The 20,024-nt window shown below is 40.0% G+C and overlaps 1 protein-coding gene across 4 annotated transcripts in view; it reads left to right on the top strand.

Moving 5' to 3' along the window:
• EHBP1 (EH domain binding protein 1) overlaps positions 1 to 20,024 on the top strand; it is a 279,413-nt gene that overhangs the window by 218,964 nt on the left and 40,425 nt on the right. For all 4 annotated transcript variants that reach the window (XM_081855472.1, XM_081855475.1, XM_081855473.1 and 1 more), the window contains 4 exons: positions 1,218 to 1,345; positions 4,291 to 4,429; positions 4,596 to 4,702; positions 7,376 to 7,499. In XM_081855472.1, coding sequence (XP_081711598.1) covers positions 1,218 to 1,345; positions 4,291 to 4,429; positions 4,596 to 4,702; positions 7,376 to 7,499 — 498 coding nt within the window. The remainder of the gene's footprint in view (positions 1 to 1,217; positions 1,346 to 4,290; positions 4,430 to 4,595; positions 4,703 to 7,375; positions 7,500 to 20,024) is intronic.

The following is a 20,024-nucleotide window of genomic DNA, read 5'->3' as shown; positions in this document are numbered from 1 at the left end:
ATTGTAGATCTTTGTTTCTTGTGTAGTCTGGTCCAAAGTAACCAATTCTTAGCTTATGTGTAATATATATAAGAAAGATTGTGCTATCATTTTTCATGTACTTGTCAGTCGATAAATAAATAAATATGTAGGTGTGTATCTCGAAGGCAATGGTTTAAATCCTGGATCAGCCATAGGTATTGACCAAGATTTGGTCTTGCTGCCTTAATTCCCCAAATGTTAAGTTGAAATAGAGACACATATTGTGCAATGCTTTAATGATACAGGAATAGCAAAGCACTCTGCACATGGGAAGTACAACATAAAGGATGAATATGAATGATAAAATATATCTGCTTTCTTATACTCAGACCTCTAGAACTGAACATAAAACTTACTCATTTGATATTTGATATGTGTATAGATAAATTTGCCTCTGAGTATTTCCAGCAATGAGGTTGACAGCAATTCACAGTGGTTATAATTCCTCCACCGTGGCAAGATTTAGACAGTAGTGCAGTTATAATGTTGCAAGTGGATTACTGCTTGTGATAGCAGTCCAGGTGAGGTCAAAGGTTCTCAAGGTAATGACTAGAACAGGGGTGGTTAATACCTGGCCAGGACCAGATTCCACTGCCACCCTCCACAAAAAACAATTTCACACACACACAAGACCTCACCAATTTTGGTAGTGATGACAAAAATAAAAATAAAGTAGGCATAGATAGTGAACTACAAGTCATCTCAAAAATGAGTAGCTTCCCCAAAGTTTGTTTCGTTTTCCAATTTATGCAGCTGTACAGCTTAGTGAGAGTCTGGGGTGAGGCAGGCAAACATACTGTGTTTAAGCCAAACCGTAATTAAAACAACTTAACATCTGGTTATGTTTGTTTAACTCATTCATTACTTCCAACCCTTAAAAAGGAAACCTGCTTATAAAAAAGCTCAATTGAAATCAATTTGACCAATACATTATGGGCCACCCTGTAAAAAGTATAGTTTAAATAACTGTATGGCAAGGACATGGGGAAGAGAGGCATCAAGAATCACATTTGTAGCCTAGAGTCAAATTATTGTATTCCATTTCCAAATCAGTTGCACTTTAAAGGTTATAAACAGCAATCCAAATGTAATCTCTTAAATGGATACATTGTTATAATGACTCCACATCTAAATACTCCTCTTTGTCTCCGCCTCTGTGTGTGTGTGTGCGTTAATTGTGGTGTTTGCATATTTAGCTGAACAGAGCAGCAAGTTGGTGGACTGGAAGCTGAAGAAGCTCCTGGAAGCTCAGCCACAGGTGGCAAATTCACTTTCCAGTGCTGCTCAGAAAGCAGTCATTGATAGCCCAGAGCAAGAGTTTAAGGTAAGTTTTGACTAAGCTACTGTCTTAGTACTTGAGGCTTCTGGATTCTGATTTGTGCTGTTAATGGTTATGTCTGTACAGATGTATGAGAAGATATACATTTTAACACTTGCCTTTTGTTTTAACAGTGTGTGTCCTCTTATGGGTGGTGCTTGGTTGTACAACAAGTGATTGCTCACTTGGGCCACTGTACCACAATCTAGTTAGGCATTCTTTATTTCAACTAGTCATTTTAAATTTATTTAAGTGTAGGAAGTAAAGTACATTACATGATTCGGACTGAAGTCAATTCTCTCATTTACATAGATGTGAACAGGGCCTTCCTTTAATCTCTTTTAACTAGTGTGTTTTTTTGGTCGGTATGACATACCACCACCTCCTTTTCCCCTGCCACCATCTTGTGGCTGCCACTTGCCCACCCCCATTCACTTGCTCCCCCCCCCCCCGCACCTTTGCCGCTTCCGCCTCCTCCTCCTCCTCCATCACTGCTGCTTCCATGGCTGCAGGCACAGCCTCCCGGGGCTGATTGGGTGCAACCCAAGGTGCCTGCCGGTGATCGTCGGGCACCTTCTCGGAAGCCGCTTTGTCATTCGTAAGGGTCGTGCCAAAGCAACTGCGGGAGGCTGTGCCACTGGAAGCAGCAGCAACGGAGGAGGGGAAAGCAGCAAAAGTGCAGGGAGGGGCGATCGGGGTCGGGGAAGCAGTAGTGGGAGTGGTGGGGGGGTCATGGGGCGTACCGGCACCTATTTTTCTTGTTTAAAAATACTGCTTTTAACGATTAACTGTTGGGTTTTGCTATATTGAAATCAAACTATTATATAAACCCACATAGGTTTCTTAAACATTTGTGCCACGTAGTGTAGGTAGTGCAGTGCATTTTGGGTTGGGTTGCTTATTTTCTACCTAGACATAACTAGATAGATACAATATATGTAAAGGTGCATCTTACTGTCTTCATTAGGTCACAACTGTTACTAGTAAGTGAAAAGATTTTTATGCCTATGGGGCAGTTCCACTTATGTATAACTTTTCACCCACCTGCAGACTGTGGGTGTATACACTGCTGACTGAAAGGATTTCCTCCCCCAGATACAGAGATGCTTTGAAGTCCCAAAACAATGACTTTCATTGCTTTTTCCTTTACACTGTCGGTTCCGATAAATTGGTGATGAAAGTGTGTGGCAGCAGCAGAGGACTTTCAGTCTCTATCTTTGAACAAAGGAAAGCTTGGATCAAGTCTGATTTTTTGCGTTCAATTTAGCTTTCTGCAGTGGATTTAATGCAAAATGAAGCTGGCCTCAGAATAATACAATGGATTGAAAAGGCTAACTGAATTAGTGGGCTTAGAGGAATACATTTGTAAAGTGGCAGAAGTCCCCAGTCATAAAAAGGCTTCTTAAAATGGGATTTGGTGGCTAATCGCACTGATATTTTAGCATGTTGCCAGGCCTAAAAAATTAGCCATGTTTGTTTATTTTGGTAAAGGCCTGCGTTTTGACTGTCAGATGGCTATTGTATGAAGAGCTGGAAGAGATCCTTTTCTCAGAAAAGCAAAATCATAGCTGCTTGATTGTTGAAAAAACAAATCTAGCATAAGTGATGCTTTATAGAAATAAGAGTTAACTCAACAAACGGCACACCAACCCCCTCTATTAGGTCAATTTGATTTAGTTAATGTGACAAAAATGGTATTGCATGCTCTAAATACACATTTTTTTTATTAATTGGGTGTGCTTTATTTTCTTTGTTTAAGTTGCTGCAGCGAAAAGGGTAGCCAGGTCTAAACACTTTTCTAATATTGTAAGAAATAATACATGGTGTCCATCTGTTCTGTTAAAGCTTTCAGCAACGAGTTGGATTTGTGTTCTTAATAAAATGCAGTTTACACATTTATAAATGAGGCATTCTGTGTTTGTGGAAAAGGATAAACTGTTACCTTCCCTGGAGGATTCTGTATCCCAGGCCTCCTTGAGGCTAGAGAATAGGCCATTGGAGAACTCCCTCATTACCAATTGTCTCAATGCAGAGGAAGGGCAAAGTCTTGGTAGCTTTTGATAACCAGTTTCAGCATTCAGCAGGCTTAGCTATTAGTCATGCATCTTAGTCTTTCCCTATTTACTTTCAAAACACTTAATAAAAATAATAATAGATTAGGTATAAAATGAAATATTTGTTTGGTACACAGCACCTCGTATCTGCAGTTTCCACACACTGCTGTGGTTTAGTCTTCTGGGATATTTTGTGTTGATAGACCCATTTGAATTTGTTACCAACATTAACATAGGAAGCTCTGGGAAACGATAATTGTACCTTCCTTAGCTGCAAAGGGCTTACTTACAAATCTGGATTCAGAAAGTTATAGCTGATGAAATGCAGTTCATTGGGGTAGTATTATAATCCTACCTTTTATCCTTCATCCAGCATTAGTGATTTATCTCAATGGGCATAAAATTAGAAACGAGTTCTTCTTGTCATACAAGTCTGTGGGTCCATTCAGGATGACAGAATTCTTTACCAGGGCAAGCAGTGTATGGAGAAGACTAGAGCCACTCTGCTATTTTAAGTGACAGGTGACGTTCAGGGGTATACACATTGCTGTGTAGTCCAATGTACACCATGCTCAGGGAATCCAAATTGAGGAAGAGTGATCTTTGTTTAAACTCTGCTTTGTTCAAAGTTACATTTGATGCCGTTAACTGATTTTGGTGTCTAGCAGCAGAACCCTGGCTGAAGTTGCCATATTAATAACCCAAGGGGCTTGCTTTGCCAAAACCTCTTTTCTTGGGCTCAGCACTTTTTTCTGGTTCCTGATGTCATTTTTATCTAACATGAACAGTATTTTTCTCTCTCCACATATTCTCTTTTGTTGAAATATATATTTTTCATTTGTAACTGCATATTTATAAACAAAAGAATTTGATGTACAGTTCTGGTTTTTCTGGCAGAATGAGACAGAAGAACATCATGCTGAGCGATTACAAAAAGCAACAGAATGTTTTAGAAATCCTGTTGTGTTCAGCAAGGACTCCACAGTCAGAAAAACTCAGCTTCAGTCATTCAGTCAATATGTTGAAAACAGACCAGGTAGGCAAAAATGTTCTGAAAAGCTGTCCTCCCACCCCCAATCTTATGATTTAATAATATTTAACAATAAATATATTAAAAACCAGATAATGTAAGCCCACATTTCAATACACAAATATCAAGTATTATAATAATTTTACATGTCTTTCCTCTCTTTTTTTTCAAGAGATGAAAAGGCAGAGATCAATACAGGAAGATACAAAGAGAGGAAATGAGGAGAAGGCAGCGATAACTGAAACTCAGAGGAAGCCATCAGAAGATGAAGTGCTTAATGTATATTAATTTTTTTGTCTGGTTTCATGATTGCTGATAATTCTCAACTGTATGTGGAAATAGTGCCTTTATTTGTTAAAATGAGATGTTAGGTTTTCTTAGATGTCAATCTCCAGTGCATTCAAAGCAGAGTGAGAGGGGTGCGCTGTTGAATTAGTCTGCAGCGTGGTGATAATTGTCAGATTAAAAAAAAATGAATTTTTCAGAGTTCCACAGCTCCAGCTTCCTTGAGACATTTCCATCAGGGCACTTCCCATAAAGAGATTCCAGTATTGATCTACCGGGAGGATTTTAATTATTACAATAGCAGATACCGCAGAGCTGCAGTTAGAGGAAAAAGTCACATGAGACCTGCTAGAATTTCTCAGCCAACCCATTTTGTTGGCTTGGGTTAATGGGTGTTCAACCTTTCCATTATCCAGATCAGCCGTGAATTACTAGCTGAATGATGTTTGCATTAATATAATATATATGGTAATTTCTTCACTTAATTAACGGGGAGGTTCAGCTCAGTAGGGGTATGGGCTGATCATGTGTAAAATTGATTTGTGAGGGAAATATTTGATAGACCGCAGGGAGAAAGCTGCTTTTGATGGACAGCTGCAGGACAGAAACAGGAAGAAGAACAAGTTTTGACCTGAATATGTTTTATTTCTGTTTTTTTCCTCCTGCCACCCCTCCCCCTTTTGTTTTTGGTTTTGAGGATTGGTTGTTTTGTTTTTCGGTCTAGAGGTACCACATAATTTTTGCAACTCTTTTTTATTGCTCTCCACCTTTTGTCTAAATAGTAGTTATTTTTGCTGAGGAGCTCAGTGCCATCTAGATAATGTGAAGTGTTCTAATTCTTCTACTGAATGACCACCAATTTGCCAGCTGATAATTTTTTTATTTAAGAACAGTTGTGCTTTAATAAAGCTGAAGAGGTCTTGCTCAGCAAGTTCATAATATATATGCAAATTGTACATATGAACTCTGGGGAAGTTTTCATCCTGACACAGCATTCCTTTTAACCTTACAGTATTTTGTACAGTCCTGAGAGCTGTCATTGGCAAGGTTTTGTAATCTTTTCAATTAACTATGAAGAATAGTAGGCAGTTACCTTTCGTTATTGTTCCTCCACCCACATTACTTCTTCCCTTCCTATACTTGAGAGGCTACAACAACCAGTTTGGGGGGATGGGGATGAGAAAAGTAAAATAGCCTTTCTTTCACAGCTGCTTTTCTTCTTTCTGGTGATGGAGGACTGGGGTCCTATAAATTTGCATGTCTGCCCAGTCCTAAAACAACTACACTGTGCATGGGTTCTGAGAGGTACCACCTTGTGAGCTTTTACTTTTATCACAATTTTCAAAAAATAACTTTGTGTATTGATTCATTTAGCTACTGTTTTAGGAGAAAATAATTTATTGTGGCTGGCTGTCGCATCCAGCAACTAGTAGAGACATGATAAGTAAATAGCATATTTTATCCCTTCCTAAAAATGTAGTATCTATATATACATTCCTTTGCAAAAGACAATTGGATTCCCAAAATGAGCTTTTCAGCGCTAACCTGCTCTCAGTGAGTTTTAATTAACATCCTCAAAGAGGCTCATTGGTGATTCCAAAGTACATGTACCTTACTTTTGTATTGCCAAAACAGCTATAAACACTGTTTTAGATATAAATTGCATCCCGGTTGGAACTGAGAGGAATTTTATCTATAGCCCAGTCAGAACCACCATTGGTAGTTTTCATTAGTAGCATTAAAACAATGTTTATAGCTGATAAGTTCAGAACATTTGAGAGATCTGCTGTTTTCTGTCATGGCTTTCAGGATAGCATTAATAACCGGTAATACATCTTCTTCATATTTCTTTCTTTCTTGGACAAGTTCTGTTACACTTATCATATGAAAGATTTAGAAATTTTAAAATGATGTCACTATAAGGTTGGGATAAATGAACCCAAACTAGACTGCAGGCTTTTTCTCTTTTTGCAGGATGGTGGTGGCACCTGAGCATTTATTCAATCATTTTTGTTGCCACTTGTCAGGTTCTTAACAGCATTAATTAGCAATGCTTTTACCAGACTACCAATGTATAGCAATTTAAGCAATTTCTGTGGGAGAAACCAGAAGACATTTTACTGTTATTTTTGTAGAATAGCACCATTAAAATTTGCACAAGGGATAGATACACAAAGAAAAGAATGGTATTCATGGTTGTTGGGATTTTTTGTTTGTTTCAAATCCCAAAACTTTATATATTTAGCTGTAGATTCCCTGGCTAAAAAAATGGCTATGTAGGATGAAATAAAATTTGAGGAGTATCCCCCCCCCCATTGTAGTCGAAAAAGCAGCTTTATAGGTTATACCTATGGTGTATTAAACACTTTGATTCTTTTCTGAGATAATTTATAAAAATCTATAGCAGCACATGGTTTAAAAGAAAAATTGTACAGAAATTCAAAAGTTAGCAAAGAGATTTGAAACTTTGAAACTAACTTTCAGTAAGTGATTTTAATGGGACGCACCTCATAATGAAATTTGGCAGATGGTTGAGATTTATGAATTGTGTTTCCTGGTTTGGTAGTAAGCATGATATTTAGGTAAGTGCCTTACTAAGTGTTTCTGGAAAGGAAAAATGCAACTTAACAAGTGATGTCTTTTCTTGTTGTTTGTTCTCTTTAACAGAAAGGGTTCAAAGACACCAGTCAGTATGTTGTAGGAGAATTGGCAGCACTAGAGAATGAGCAAAAGCAAATTGACACCCGCGCCGCGCTGGTGGAGAAGCGCCTTCGCTATCTCATGGACACAGGTACGGTGCCCAATTACACTGTAAACAGTTTTGGCAAATTGAGCGTTCACAAACTCTTATAGAGTTTTGGAAGTGTGAATCTTTGAAGCTTGAATGTTCAGCAAAACTGCCTTGAAAATAAAAAGGCTGCGATTTGCAGCCACCTCTCTGGGCCCTGGTGATAAGAGTGCCTTCATGGGAAGTGATAACTTGCCCTGATACCGTGTGAGCCAGCACTATTGAACAGTGTGCTCATCCATGCAGAGTTGGAATACACATCTGTGCCTCATTGATATGCCACTGCTAAAAAAGAGAGAGGGAGAGAGAGAGTAAGATCTTCACTGTTCTACTGATTCAGTGTGGGGAGGAGGGGGGAGATTTGGCCAGTTAAAGCCTTGTACCACATGAAACAGAGCACAGTATAGGGGGAAGGCTCCACTGTCTAGATCACTGAAATTTGAGAATACTATCTGGTTACTGACGCGCCACAATTATTATTTTTTCAGGATGGCAGGTTGGGATTTTTCTTTAAGTGTATAATGCTTTGCGTTGCTGCTGCAGTCAAAAAGGATTAAAGCATATAGTTGGGATTTTATGAACTGTGTTGTTGTGATGAGATCCAACCCACTATATATCAGATGGGTTTTTAAATACTGGTTGTTGCCGTGAATTGTGGTGGGGAGGAAGGAAGGAGATTCACTAGTATCATATGCTTTGAAACAAAGAATGGTCTAATATGGAAAAAAATAAATAATGCTCAGTGGAAGGAAATGTATTTGTCTCACAGCACATGCGACTGTACAGCTAATACCACCCCAGGCTAATGTTAGTGCCGTCTTACAAGTCTGACTTTACACTGGAACGCCATACATTCCCTTAGCTAACAAAAAATCTAGTGAACTAAAAATTTAGTTAACTATAGTTAACTAAATATCCAGGCAGATGCTGTTATTAATTTACATTGTGTTAAGGTTCAAGGCATTGTGTCAAGTATACTAAATCAACAATGATAATCAGATTAAAAGACAGTATATGCCCTCATATATATGCATTTTTGGTTTTCTGTTCATTACCTAGCCAACTCCTGTTTGTACTTTAAAAAAAATGAAAGTGATAAATATATCCAAGTATGAAATAAATTTAGAAGAAATTTTATTTCAATAGATCTAAGTCTGGAAAATGTATTATCTGTTTTTCTGGTAATAGCCATAATGATATGCATTTAATTTTTTTCTAGTATTCTTTTTTATCTTTTTGTTGTTATTGGAGAGTAAATTATATTTACTTGCTAACAAAAAAAATATGAGACAAATGATAGTATTAGTGGGGAAACCACCTCTCATTGTATCTATTATCAGAAGAGTAGATAATATTTTTTCAGACTTCGATATATTGCAAAAAGTTTCTTCTAAATTTATTTCACATTCATACCATGTCTGGAAGATATATTTTTCACTTTTATATATATAGTTAAAAATAACAAACATGAGTTGGTTAGGTATTGACTAGAAAACCAAAAATGCATCTATGTGAGGGCATAGGCTGCCTTTTCATATCACAATAGTATTTGATTTTATATACTTCACATAGTGCCTGGAACATTTACACAGTATATAAAGGGAATGTTTCCGATTATTGCCATACACAGAGCAATCCACACCTCTTCCACTTAGATATGATGCAAATGGCAGTACTATAAGAAATGTTGGTTAACACTAACTTGATTTGATACTTAGCAAACTTTCTTAAATACTTCAGTAATATATGTATTGTATAGCCAGCTTGGTAAATGCTTGGAAATATTTTCTTACTCCAGTTAAAATGTTTGTTAAAGCTCTTTGCCTGCAGTTAAGACCTCTATATTTAAGATAAATATTCTGAGGGCTTTTATTATTATTATTATTATTATTATTATTATTATTATTCTTTGAGTTTTTCAAAATGTGATCAGTCCAGATAAAGTGAGACGATTTCAAAGACCACCTCCCTTTGCTGCCAATATCTTATTTGTCTTCATGTCAGAATCCCTACAGCACTACCAATGGTTACTTATATACTGGTACTGCAGGAAGGTAAATCGCATTTCCATGCGCTCTGGCTTCCGTCATGGACCTCCGTGCGCCATAGCGATTTAGTCATGCTGGCCGCATCGTGACACTTGGAGGGTCTGTGGTCGCCTGCCCTGCTTCAGGGTAAACAAAGCTGGTGGTGTTTTCCCATTCCTCTTGCTAGTTCCTCCACTCTTGAGTTTCCTTCTTTCTCGTTAGATCTTCATTGGTGTGGGGAATCCCAGGCAATTTTTTTCTTCCTTCTGCTACTCCAAAATGAGACACTCCTCAAATTTAATTAAATGGCTGTTCTGGCCAGTTATCTTTTATTTCACAGAAGATTCACCTTGTTCCTCCCACAGTTCAAAAAGACAAAAATACCCAACTTCATATGATGCGTATATAAAACGCCAGCTTCTTATAAATACATTTTCTATGTTTGTGGAGTAATTTCTTGGCTAGCAATGTAAAGAGGAGGCCCAGGACCAGATTTAGGCCCCATCTGCACTTTACCTTTAAACCAATAACTTGCTGCTTTAAACATCATGGCTTCCACGAAGAATCCCGGGAACTGCAGTTTGATAAGGGTGCTGAGAGTTGCTGAACAAGGCCTCACAAAGCTACAGTTCCCAGAGTTCCCTGGGAAGAGGGGCTGACTCTTAAACCATTTTGAGAATTATAACTCTGTAAGGGGGGAATAGCTGGCCTCCTAACAAATCTCAGCACCCTTAACAAACTACATTTTCTTTGGGGGAAAGTGGCATGATACTGCTTTCAGCATATGGTCCAGACGGAGCCTAAGAAAAGCTTTCTTTAACATAATATTTTCCTTACAATCAAGTTGACTAATAATGTTTGAAAATACAGTGCAGCATAATACAGTACAGAAAATACTAGTTCAGCAAGTCTGGTTTGTGTTCATACCTGTTGTAACCATGCCTTTTAACGATGCCCATTGACTCCAAAGACCTATTGCTTCTGAAACTGATCCATAAGGGAAGCTCTCTATGTAATAGAAGATTATTATGGAGTTGTCCCCACTAGGATAGTAGGTGATGGGCTTTCAGTCTTGCATCTCCACACCTATCCAAAACACAACATCACAATAATCTGTAATGTCAATTGATTATCAGGTGGATTTGAGTTAAGCAATAACACTTTTCTGAAAGGTGTTAAAAATAGAAATAATTAAAATTACATGTGAGTGATCTGCCTTTGAATTTTGATCGTGTTCATTTGTGAGGTGTAACTTGTGTAACTGGTTGAACATATTTATATTTTCATCATAATAATTCTTTCCATTTCCTTCTTCCCTTTCCCCACATGTGACTCAGAAAGGGTCATTCATTTTGTTAAACTTTAAAATTGGAACGTCTTAAGAATAAGAAGGAAACGGTCCTTCAGGGACAATAATAGTGTAATGTGCAGTCATAGTTTGTATAGCTGCCATTTTTTAATCAGTGTAATTGGCAGAATAATCACCTAAAATTGTTGATTAATTAATACAGGTGAAATTTAATTGATGAGAGGTAATTAATCTGTGAGGCTGAAACTATTTAAGGCATTGTGTTACTCTGATTTGTTGCTCCAAGCAAGAATGAAAAAAAAATGAGTTTCCTTTTAACCATGTCTTCTAGCTAAATGCAGGCAGCAACCATTTTGCATAGGGGTTCTGTTTCTGCCCCACCAGGCTTTGATGGAGTGGATATAAGCCTGGTCTGCCCCAATCCCCCCTGTTCCAAAAATCCCTTTCTGTTCCAAAAGGACCTGTGTGTCAGCAGTCAGGTGCCAATTGGACATGAGCAACATGGTTGCTGCCTGTAGTATTAAATTATGAACTGGCTTACGACCTCTTCCGCACACTTCAAAAACTAACTATTTTGAGGTTTCTGTGATATGCATATTTATTTGAAGTGATTAATCAGTTGGCTAAAAAATGATTACCATATTTTTCGCCCTATAGGATGCACCGGCCCATAGGATGCACCTAGTTTTTTGGGGGCAAAATAAAGGGGGGGAATTATTTTTTTCCCCCAGGTGCGGGGCTGGGACCGGGGATGCCCGTGCTGCGCCTCACAGCTGTCCCCCGAGCTTGTGGGGCTGGCGCAGCCTCCTAACCAGGTCGGGGAACAGCGGGAAGGTGTGCTGCGCCTCCCCGCTGTCCCCCAAGCTTGTGGGCTGCAGGCTGCGGCCTGCAAGCCTTGCGAGCCCGCGGGAACTCCCGCCGCAAGGCTTGCGGACAGACTATTTTATTTATTTATTATTATTAAAGTTTTATCCTTCCTTTCCCCCCAAAGGAGCCCAAGGAGGCAAACAATTGAGTAGTAAAACTAATATGATTACATATACACTATGATAAGTTACCATTTAGTGAAAGATCATCTCCTTTAGGGACATGATGTTAGAAAGTACTGTGGTGTGTGTATGCTTGCGGGTAAGGATTTAAATGTATGGTAAGGATGCTGAAAATGTAATGAAGAACCACTACTATAAAAGCAGGTGATGTACTATCAGTGCAGTCCTAGGGAACTTTTTTGGCCCAGTGGGCCAAATTGTTATCTGCCTCTCCTCCCAAGACAATCCAGCCGTCAAAATTCCTTGCTCAGTGCTTCCCAAGCACTCATCTCCAGCTGGTTGTTGAGCCCTAGGAAACAGGGGCAGCCCCTAAATGGGGTTCTTCGCCTCAGGCAGCAAATCTGAGCGCCACTCTCATCACTGCCAGTCATGCCAGGGTTTTGCTCCTGCTGCTGGCCTGGCAGCATTGCCCTCATTGCTCTCAGGCTGCAGTTGCAGTGGCAGAGCCAGTGGTAGCAGGGAGGCAGGGGCGTGGGATGTGGAGCATTTTGCCTATAGCAGCAAAACATCTCCAGCCAGCCCTGCTAGGATACCACGGTGCAAATGGGCAGTGGGTCCAAGCCTGCTTTCTGCAGGGATTGGCTGAGCAATTGAGTTTGAGGAAGTGGTTTGCATTGGAAGCACTGCAAAAATGGAGGGCAAAAGCTTTGTTTTCGCCCTTCATACTTTGGGCTCAAGGTGCGCTGCCACTGCCCATATGGTATCTGGCTTTCAAGTAGGTGGACATGGTTTGGGGAAAATGGTCTCAAGGCTAAATTGGGACCCTTGCTTGTAGAACTGTTTCTTACTTATTCCAGACAAATTGAGACAAACCTGTTTTGATTGGAATAAAATAGGATTAGGATAAAAAAGTCTTTTTTATAGTGAATAAATGTCTTAAGTGACATTTAGTGTCACTAAGTGATCGCTATTTTTTAAAATCTGATATATGCTATTGTTAAATATAGTAAACATTTAACAATTTCATAAGTGTGAAAGAGAATTTTTAAAAAGCAAATTCTAGGCTTAGAAATTATTTTAGTGGCCACTATCAATTCATTTTGCCTTTTTCCCCCCACTACATATTCCTCCAAACTGTCACTAAAATAAACAGTGTTTTTAAGTTCCCCTAATTAATTATAATTTCCTTTTCAGCCAGTTGCAAAGTTGTATATTATATATAAAATTCTATATGATGCAATTGAATCATTGAACATCTTTATAGTACTGCATTATTACAATAAAACAAAAAAGCCACATTTGCACAAAACCTGTGCTTCTGCTGATTGAACACTGATTGTAAATATAATTGAATTAACAGCGCACTAAAATAAATATAGACAAAATAAATATAGACAAGAGAATCTAGTGAAAGCTTCTGTAATGTTTTAGATTAATAGGCATACAGAATTCTTCACATTTTTTATTATGTTGTCCCTAGATGAATTCAAAGTAATTGGGGTGGTTAATTTTATTTACACAGAGCCGTTCACAGCGCATTAAATAATAGAGATAATTGAACAAGAATTGTCAAGTGTGTACTGATATCAGACATATTACAGAAGGGAATGTGCATAAAACTTCATTTCTATGCAGCCATTGTTTATGGTAATTAAGTACACAGATTTATCCCTTGGTTGCCTTCCAAGCTTATGGCAACTGCTATTGTTGTGCTCCATTAATATGTAATCAGGAAATAGTTTAATTTTCTAATCTGCAGTTTGAGAATTCACTTTCTAACAACTCTTAATTACTGCATTGCCCTAATGATGCTCATGGTTATGAAAATTGAACCAATAAACTCAGTAGAAGAAGCCAGAGGGGATTACAATTCCAGAGGTGGTGCTTACTTAATAAACTTGTTATGCCTTCACCAGAGGGAGCTCAGTGTCCTTCAGAAGCATCTAATTTTATATTTTAGAATGTTATGTGTTTGCTATATAAAGAATTAACACAAAAGATGGTGGGAGGACAGCTCTGTTGTAAAAAAGTTTATTCACTAGAGAGAATAAGATCTTTGATGGTATCACTATTTTTGGAATATTTCAAACTCTTTGCTAATTCAAAGTTCAGTTTTTTTAAAAAAAAATCTTTCTTGTCTAACTAGTGTTTATTTTTCTTAAGTAGACTCTAAATATAAGCACTTATGAGTGAATCATACCTAATGCAGATGCAACAACATGCTTGCAACACTAAGCACACATGCTTCCTATTAACCATGCTTAGGACTTCAAGCAAACATATTTTCTTGGACATCCCCCAGACCTGCTTCCCTTTCCACAAGGCATTTTGATTAGTATCCAGTTAATTCTTACACACACACACACACACACACACACACACACACACACACACCTGTAGTTCCATGGATAGTAAATAAGTCACTCCTGTATTATGCCAGCTATAATCAAGATATTAAATCCTTTTAGCCTGTGCCAAAAGGATCAAGAAAGTAAAGTACCATGTGGGCAATTTGAAAGGTCACCATTTCCCAAGGTTACCGGGGTGCTTTACTTGTGCCTAGAATAGGAAAAGTATGCAGTATCTGATACAGCTGTGGGAACACTGTGTAAACAATTCTTTAAAAATATTACCTGAATGGTTATACCCATTCTAATTTAGAGGTCTTCTTAACATATCGGGGGCTTTTTTATTAAGCAAATAAGTTACCCTTTCCCTACTGTGTGTGCACAAAGAGGGGTAGGATTACTGTCCCTTATCTAGTGTTTCACGAATTCCTTTCTCCCGTTCCCTTCCTTGTCACTACAGCTTGTTACACTTTGGGCCCAACAAGGCAGGGAAACACTGCAAGCATGTGTGCAGGCATGCGCCCTGCCTCTGCGATTGAGGGGTCCAGGACTGTGCAATGTCAGCAAGCCCATGCGGCGTGTGCACACACCCCACAGCGTGCTGGCATCACTTACACATGCTGTGGGGTGTGCTGGCATGTCATGCGGAGGCCCCGTGGTTTGCGTGCATGATGCAAGCACACCCTGCAGTGTGTGCACGTGTGGCCACCACAAAACTTCAGGGACGGTCCCTTCGTTGAAAATGTTGGGAGACCCTTGCCCCCCCTTGCCCCTCCCCATTCAGTGCCAGTGCATGTGTGTTAAAGTAGCATGCAATTTTAAAATACATTTGTTTTCTTCAACACAATACAAAACACCCACTTTATAACATGATTTCATGCTGAATGTTTCTTTTGAGACTTAAGAGAAGGGGCCTTAATTTGAACTGAAATGTTTCAGGCACAGTGAATGGTCTGGAAGTGCCTGATTCTGAAGCATTATTGAGCCTGAGCAGGTGTGAACCAGTTTGGTCTCTGAGATAGAAGCCCTCTGGGATTTCACAGATAAACAGAATAGAACTAGAATTATTATTGTCATGATTATATCATTAAAGGGTTGAGTCCAGACTTCACTTTTCATGGATGAAAAGTTCCTCCCACCCACAAACATGTTTTGAGTCTGTTGGCAGGCAGGAGGTGAATTTTGTTGATTCAACACTCCCTCTGCAGCCCTACCCACACTTCCCACACTATTCTGGGTGGAAGAAAGTCTTTATTTGATAGTAAATGTTGGCTGGTGATGCTTTCAAATTAGCTCATGCCTTAATGACATTTCTTGTTTTATATGGTTCTTCTAGGATAAGATGGTTGCAAATGGGGCTAATAGCTGTTGATACCAGGTAGTAGGACATAATGGTCTGTTTTATCTGCTATTGTTTTGTTATTACATTGCTAGAAGATATTTTGAATTAATTAATATTAATTTTGAATTAATACCAGGCTGAGTAAATGGGCAGTAAAATGGCAAATGCAATTCAATGTTATCAAGTGTATGTTGGAGCATGTTGAAATATGTATGTTAGAGCAGAAAACCTCAGGTACCGGGTCATGGGATTTGAACTGGAGGAGACAGACCAGGAGTGAGACCTTTGGGTCTTAGTTGATAACTCGATGAAGCTGTCAAGCCAGTGTGTGGTGGCCATGAAAAAAGCAAATTCCATGCTGGGCACTATTAGGAAAGGAATTGAAAATAGAACTGCAGGTATAATGATGCCATAATACAAATCTGTGGTGAGACAGCATTTGGAGTACTATGTACATTTCTGGTTGCCTCATCCCAAAAAGAATACAGTGGTACCTCCAGGTACATACGCTTCAGGTTACATACGCTTCAGGTTACAGACCCTGCTAACCCAGAAATAGTACCTCGGGTTAAGAACTTTGCTTCAGGATGAGAACAGAAATTGTGCAGCGGCGGCGAGGCCCCATTAGCTAAAGTGGTGCTTCAGGTTAAGAACAGTTTCAGGTTAAGAACGGACCTCCGGAACGAATTAAGTACGTAACCAGAAGTACCACTCTATTGTAGAATTGTAAAGGTTACGGAAAGGGTCATCAAGATGATTGAGTGGATATCCAATGAAGATTAATGGTGGAAGATTTCAGGCAAATAAAAGAAAGTACTTCTTCATGTAGTCATATAGTACATAGTCAAACCCTGGAACTCGCTCCCACAGGAGAAAGTGGTGTCCAACAACTTAAAGGTAAAGGTACCCCTGCCCGTACAGGCCAGTCGTGACCGACTCTGGGGTTGTGCGCTCATCTCGCTTAAGAGGCCGGGGGCCAGCGCTGTCTGGAGACACTTCCGGGTCATGTGGCCAGCGTGCCGAAGCTGCTCTGGCGAGCCAGCACCAGCACAGCACACGGAACGCCGTTTACCTTCCCGCTATAAAGCGGTACCTATTTATCTACTTGCACTTAAGGGTGCTTTCGAACTGCTAGGTGGGCAGGAGCTGGGACCGAACGACGGGAGCTCACCTCTCCGCGGGGATTCGAACCACCGACCTTACGATCAGCAAGTCCTAGGCACTGAGGTTTTACCCACAGTGCCACCCGCGTCCCTTGTCCAACAACTTAGATGAATTTAAAAGAGGACTGCACAGATTCATGGAGGAGAGGGCTATCGAAGGCTCTGCTCTACCTCCACAGTTGGAGGCAGCAATGCTTCCAAAGCATGGGAGGGGAGAGGGCTGCTCTTGTGCTCATGTTCTGCTCCCTGGTTTCCCACAGGCATCTGGTTGGCCACTGTCAGAACAGGATGCTGCACTAGCTGAGCCATTGGCCTGATCCAGCAAGCTATTCTTATGTTATTATGCTATCAATAATAATCATCAGTTCTGAGGGCAGAAAATTGGACTGTGATGAACATGTCCTTTCAGATCAACTGATTATATAAACGAACAACTCTCTTATTTTGATGCCTTATTATTTGGGGTTTTGTGCCATTATTTTTCATTTCTATTATGGTTAGGAGCCTCAAAAGCTGGAAGTGTATCAGGCCTCTTTGGACCTCTGAAAGGGCTTGGATACCATGTGTATATTTTTGTGTTCATGCTGTCACTTTAATTACCACTGCACATGCATGCATTGGTTCTGTGCATATTCACGCAGTTTCTCCAATTACCTTTTGGGGTAGATGAGTAAGCAGAGGTGGCTAGAATTCCCCCAAATATGAAAAGAATAGTAGACATAATGTACTTCCTCTTTTGAGCAGTTTCCACCAGATTATAATAAATGCTGCTGATGCTTCTTTGCTTTCCAGTATTAACTGCTCTATGTATAACATGTGCTGTTCCTTTTGCATGAGAGTATGTGCAAAACACAGTAACGGAAAGCACAGTTGAAATTGGGTCGTGAGGTAATTGGATGACTGATTTGGGAATGCCAAGAATATTGCTTTCTTGTATCTCTTTTCTTATCTTTGCACTAGCCAACAGCTGTGGTGGGAACATGCCTAACAGCTATATTATCCAGAAGCCAGCTCCAGAATGTAATTTTCTGGGTGCAGCAGCACTATCTGGCTGACTTTTCAGACAGCTTCAGGGCTGGCTGACACCATTGTTAACCATGCTTAGGGCTGTGAAACTGTTTTTGGAGCTGTCTCAGGGTCAAGTTGCCAGTAAACTGTCTGGGACTGCTTCTTGCTTCTAAATGCCCCCCTTCACCTTTAAAAAAAAAGAATAGAAAGGTGAGAGGATGTGCCTGTAGTCAGGTCAGAGAATGAATATGTATGCCCATTATTTATTACAACCATGGCTATCCGACTGACCCAATTCTAGCAGTTCTTCAGAATTTCTCAGACACAGCCATCATAAACAGGCTGCTTAGCAATATTTATTTTACAAAGTGACTGGAATTAGTCCCTGCACGTGTTTGCTTATTTGATATAATATAAAATTAGATGCTAAATATTTCAAGAAGTAAATATAGTCATATTTAAAAGAAAAAGGGAAAGAGAGGGAAGACATCCCTTGAAGACCTTTATCTGCCTACAGGCCCAGTCAGGATAGCATTTTATAATTATCTCTTTGTATTTTTCTTCTTCGCCAAACCTTTATTAGGCATTACAAGTATAGGCCATCATAAAACATCCATATGTAAAATTTTAAAATATATAGGTAAAGGTAAAGGTACCCCTGCCCGTTCAGGCCAGTTGTGACCGACTCTAGGGTTGTGCGCTCATCTCACTCTAGAGGCCGGGAGCCAGCGCTGTCCGCAGACACTTCCGCATCATGTGGCCAGCGTGACGAAGCTGCTCTGGCGAACCGGCACCAGAGCAGCACACGGAAACGCCGTTTACCTTCCCGCTGGTAAGCGGTCCCTATTTATCTACTTGCACCCGGGGGTGCTTTTGAACTGCTAGGTTGGCAGGCGCTGGGACTGAGCAACGGGAGCTCACCCCGCCGCGGGGATTCGAACCGCCGACCATGCGATCGGCAAGTCCTAGGCGCTGAGGTTTTACCCACAGCGCCACCCGCGTCCCAATTTTAAAATGTATACAGCCATGTAAAATAAATAGTGCCATTTACCACTCCAAGAGAAACTATTGACCAAAACTCAGCCACCCTTGCAGTTACTTCCAGGTTAATGTCAGATAGAAAGAATCTGATATTTTCATTTTGCCATGATGTTAGACTACCCAAAAAAAAGGGGGATAGCACACGTTTGTGTAGCTGGTTGTACAATGGACCGTAGAAAAGGATATGTTCTACAGTATCCGGCACATTCAAGGAACTTCTGCTATGTCTATCATTTATGGGGATGTTTAAATATCTGCCCTTGACAAAAGCTGAGGGGAAACCGTTCAGTCGGGCTAACATAAAGGCCTTGTGTTGGACTGGAATTAATTTTGAGATATAAGTGATAACAGCTGTGGGGGAGGCTGCGTGTGATCTGTTTTTTTGCGCGGTGTCTTCACGCGGTTCCATTTGTGTGTGGGTGGCGCAACGTTACACAGGAGGAGCACAAGGCATGATGCTTTGCTGATGTGAAAGGCGCAAAGGGGGGATATTACTTCAATCGCCACGCAAAGACGCTGCACAAAAACAGGCTGCCTACAGCCTCCCTCCCAGCTGTAGGGGGGGGCAGAGTGGGAGGAGGCAAGCAGAATTTGGAGGCCCCGCACGAAAGGCCAAAAGTGCTAAAAGTAATTGGGAAAAAAGCTTCACCACTCTTTCCCCCCCCAAAAAAGCTCAACTCTGCCCCCCCCCCAGCTCAGTGATTGCCCATGAGGGAACAGCTGATAGGTGGCATGTTAGCCTCTGGGCAATCCTCTCAAAAAAAAATATTAACCAGTTAGGGCAATTTCCCCCCATTTTCTTAATTTGGAGTCCCCCAAAATAGGGGGCATCCTATGCATGGGGGCATCCAATACATGGAAAAATACAGTATTTTATATGAGGGAACGGGCCATAGATATATATATATCCTTAACAACATAAAGATAACTTCTATCAATAATGCAAATGGTCAAACGTTATCTTGTATCATTCCAGAACAAGATAAATATACTCAATTTTGTAACAGGTTTTCTGATCCTGATATCTCATCTCTAATAATGTTAGTTTAACCATATACATCACACCCCTGACCCTTAGTAACCTCTCTAATTCCCCCCCCCCCCCCATTTTCTCCCATTTAGAATACCTTAATGCCATGGTAAAAGTTGTATTGTCAGTTTTAAATCCTCCAATGTAATCATTTTTAAGAGCAAAATAAAACCATAACCAGATTTTTATTTTACATGTCAAAACTAATAACAAGTTCAGTACTATCTTAGGACATTTCCAAAAAATAAGAAGCAAGTTTACTCCAGTGGAT

Source organism: Podarcis erhardii (assembly GCF_964252035.2).
Source record: "Podarcis erhardii genome assembly, chromosome: 3".
NCBI lineage: Eukaryota > Metazoa > Chordata > Lepidosauria > Squamata > Lacertidae > Podarcis > Podarcis erhardii.
The sequence above is the reverse complement of the archived record's forward strand: the minus strand, read 5'-3'. Positions and strand labels throughout refer to the sequence as shown.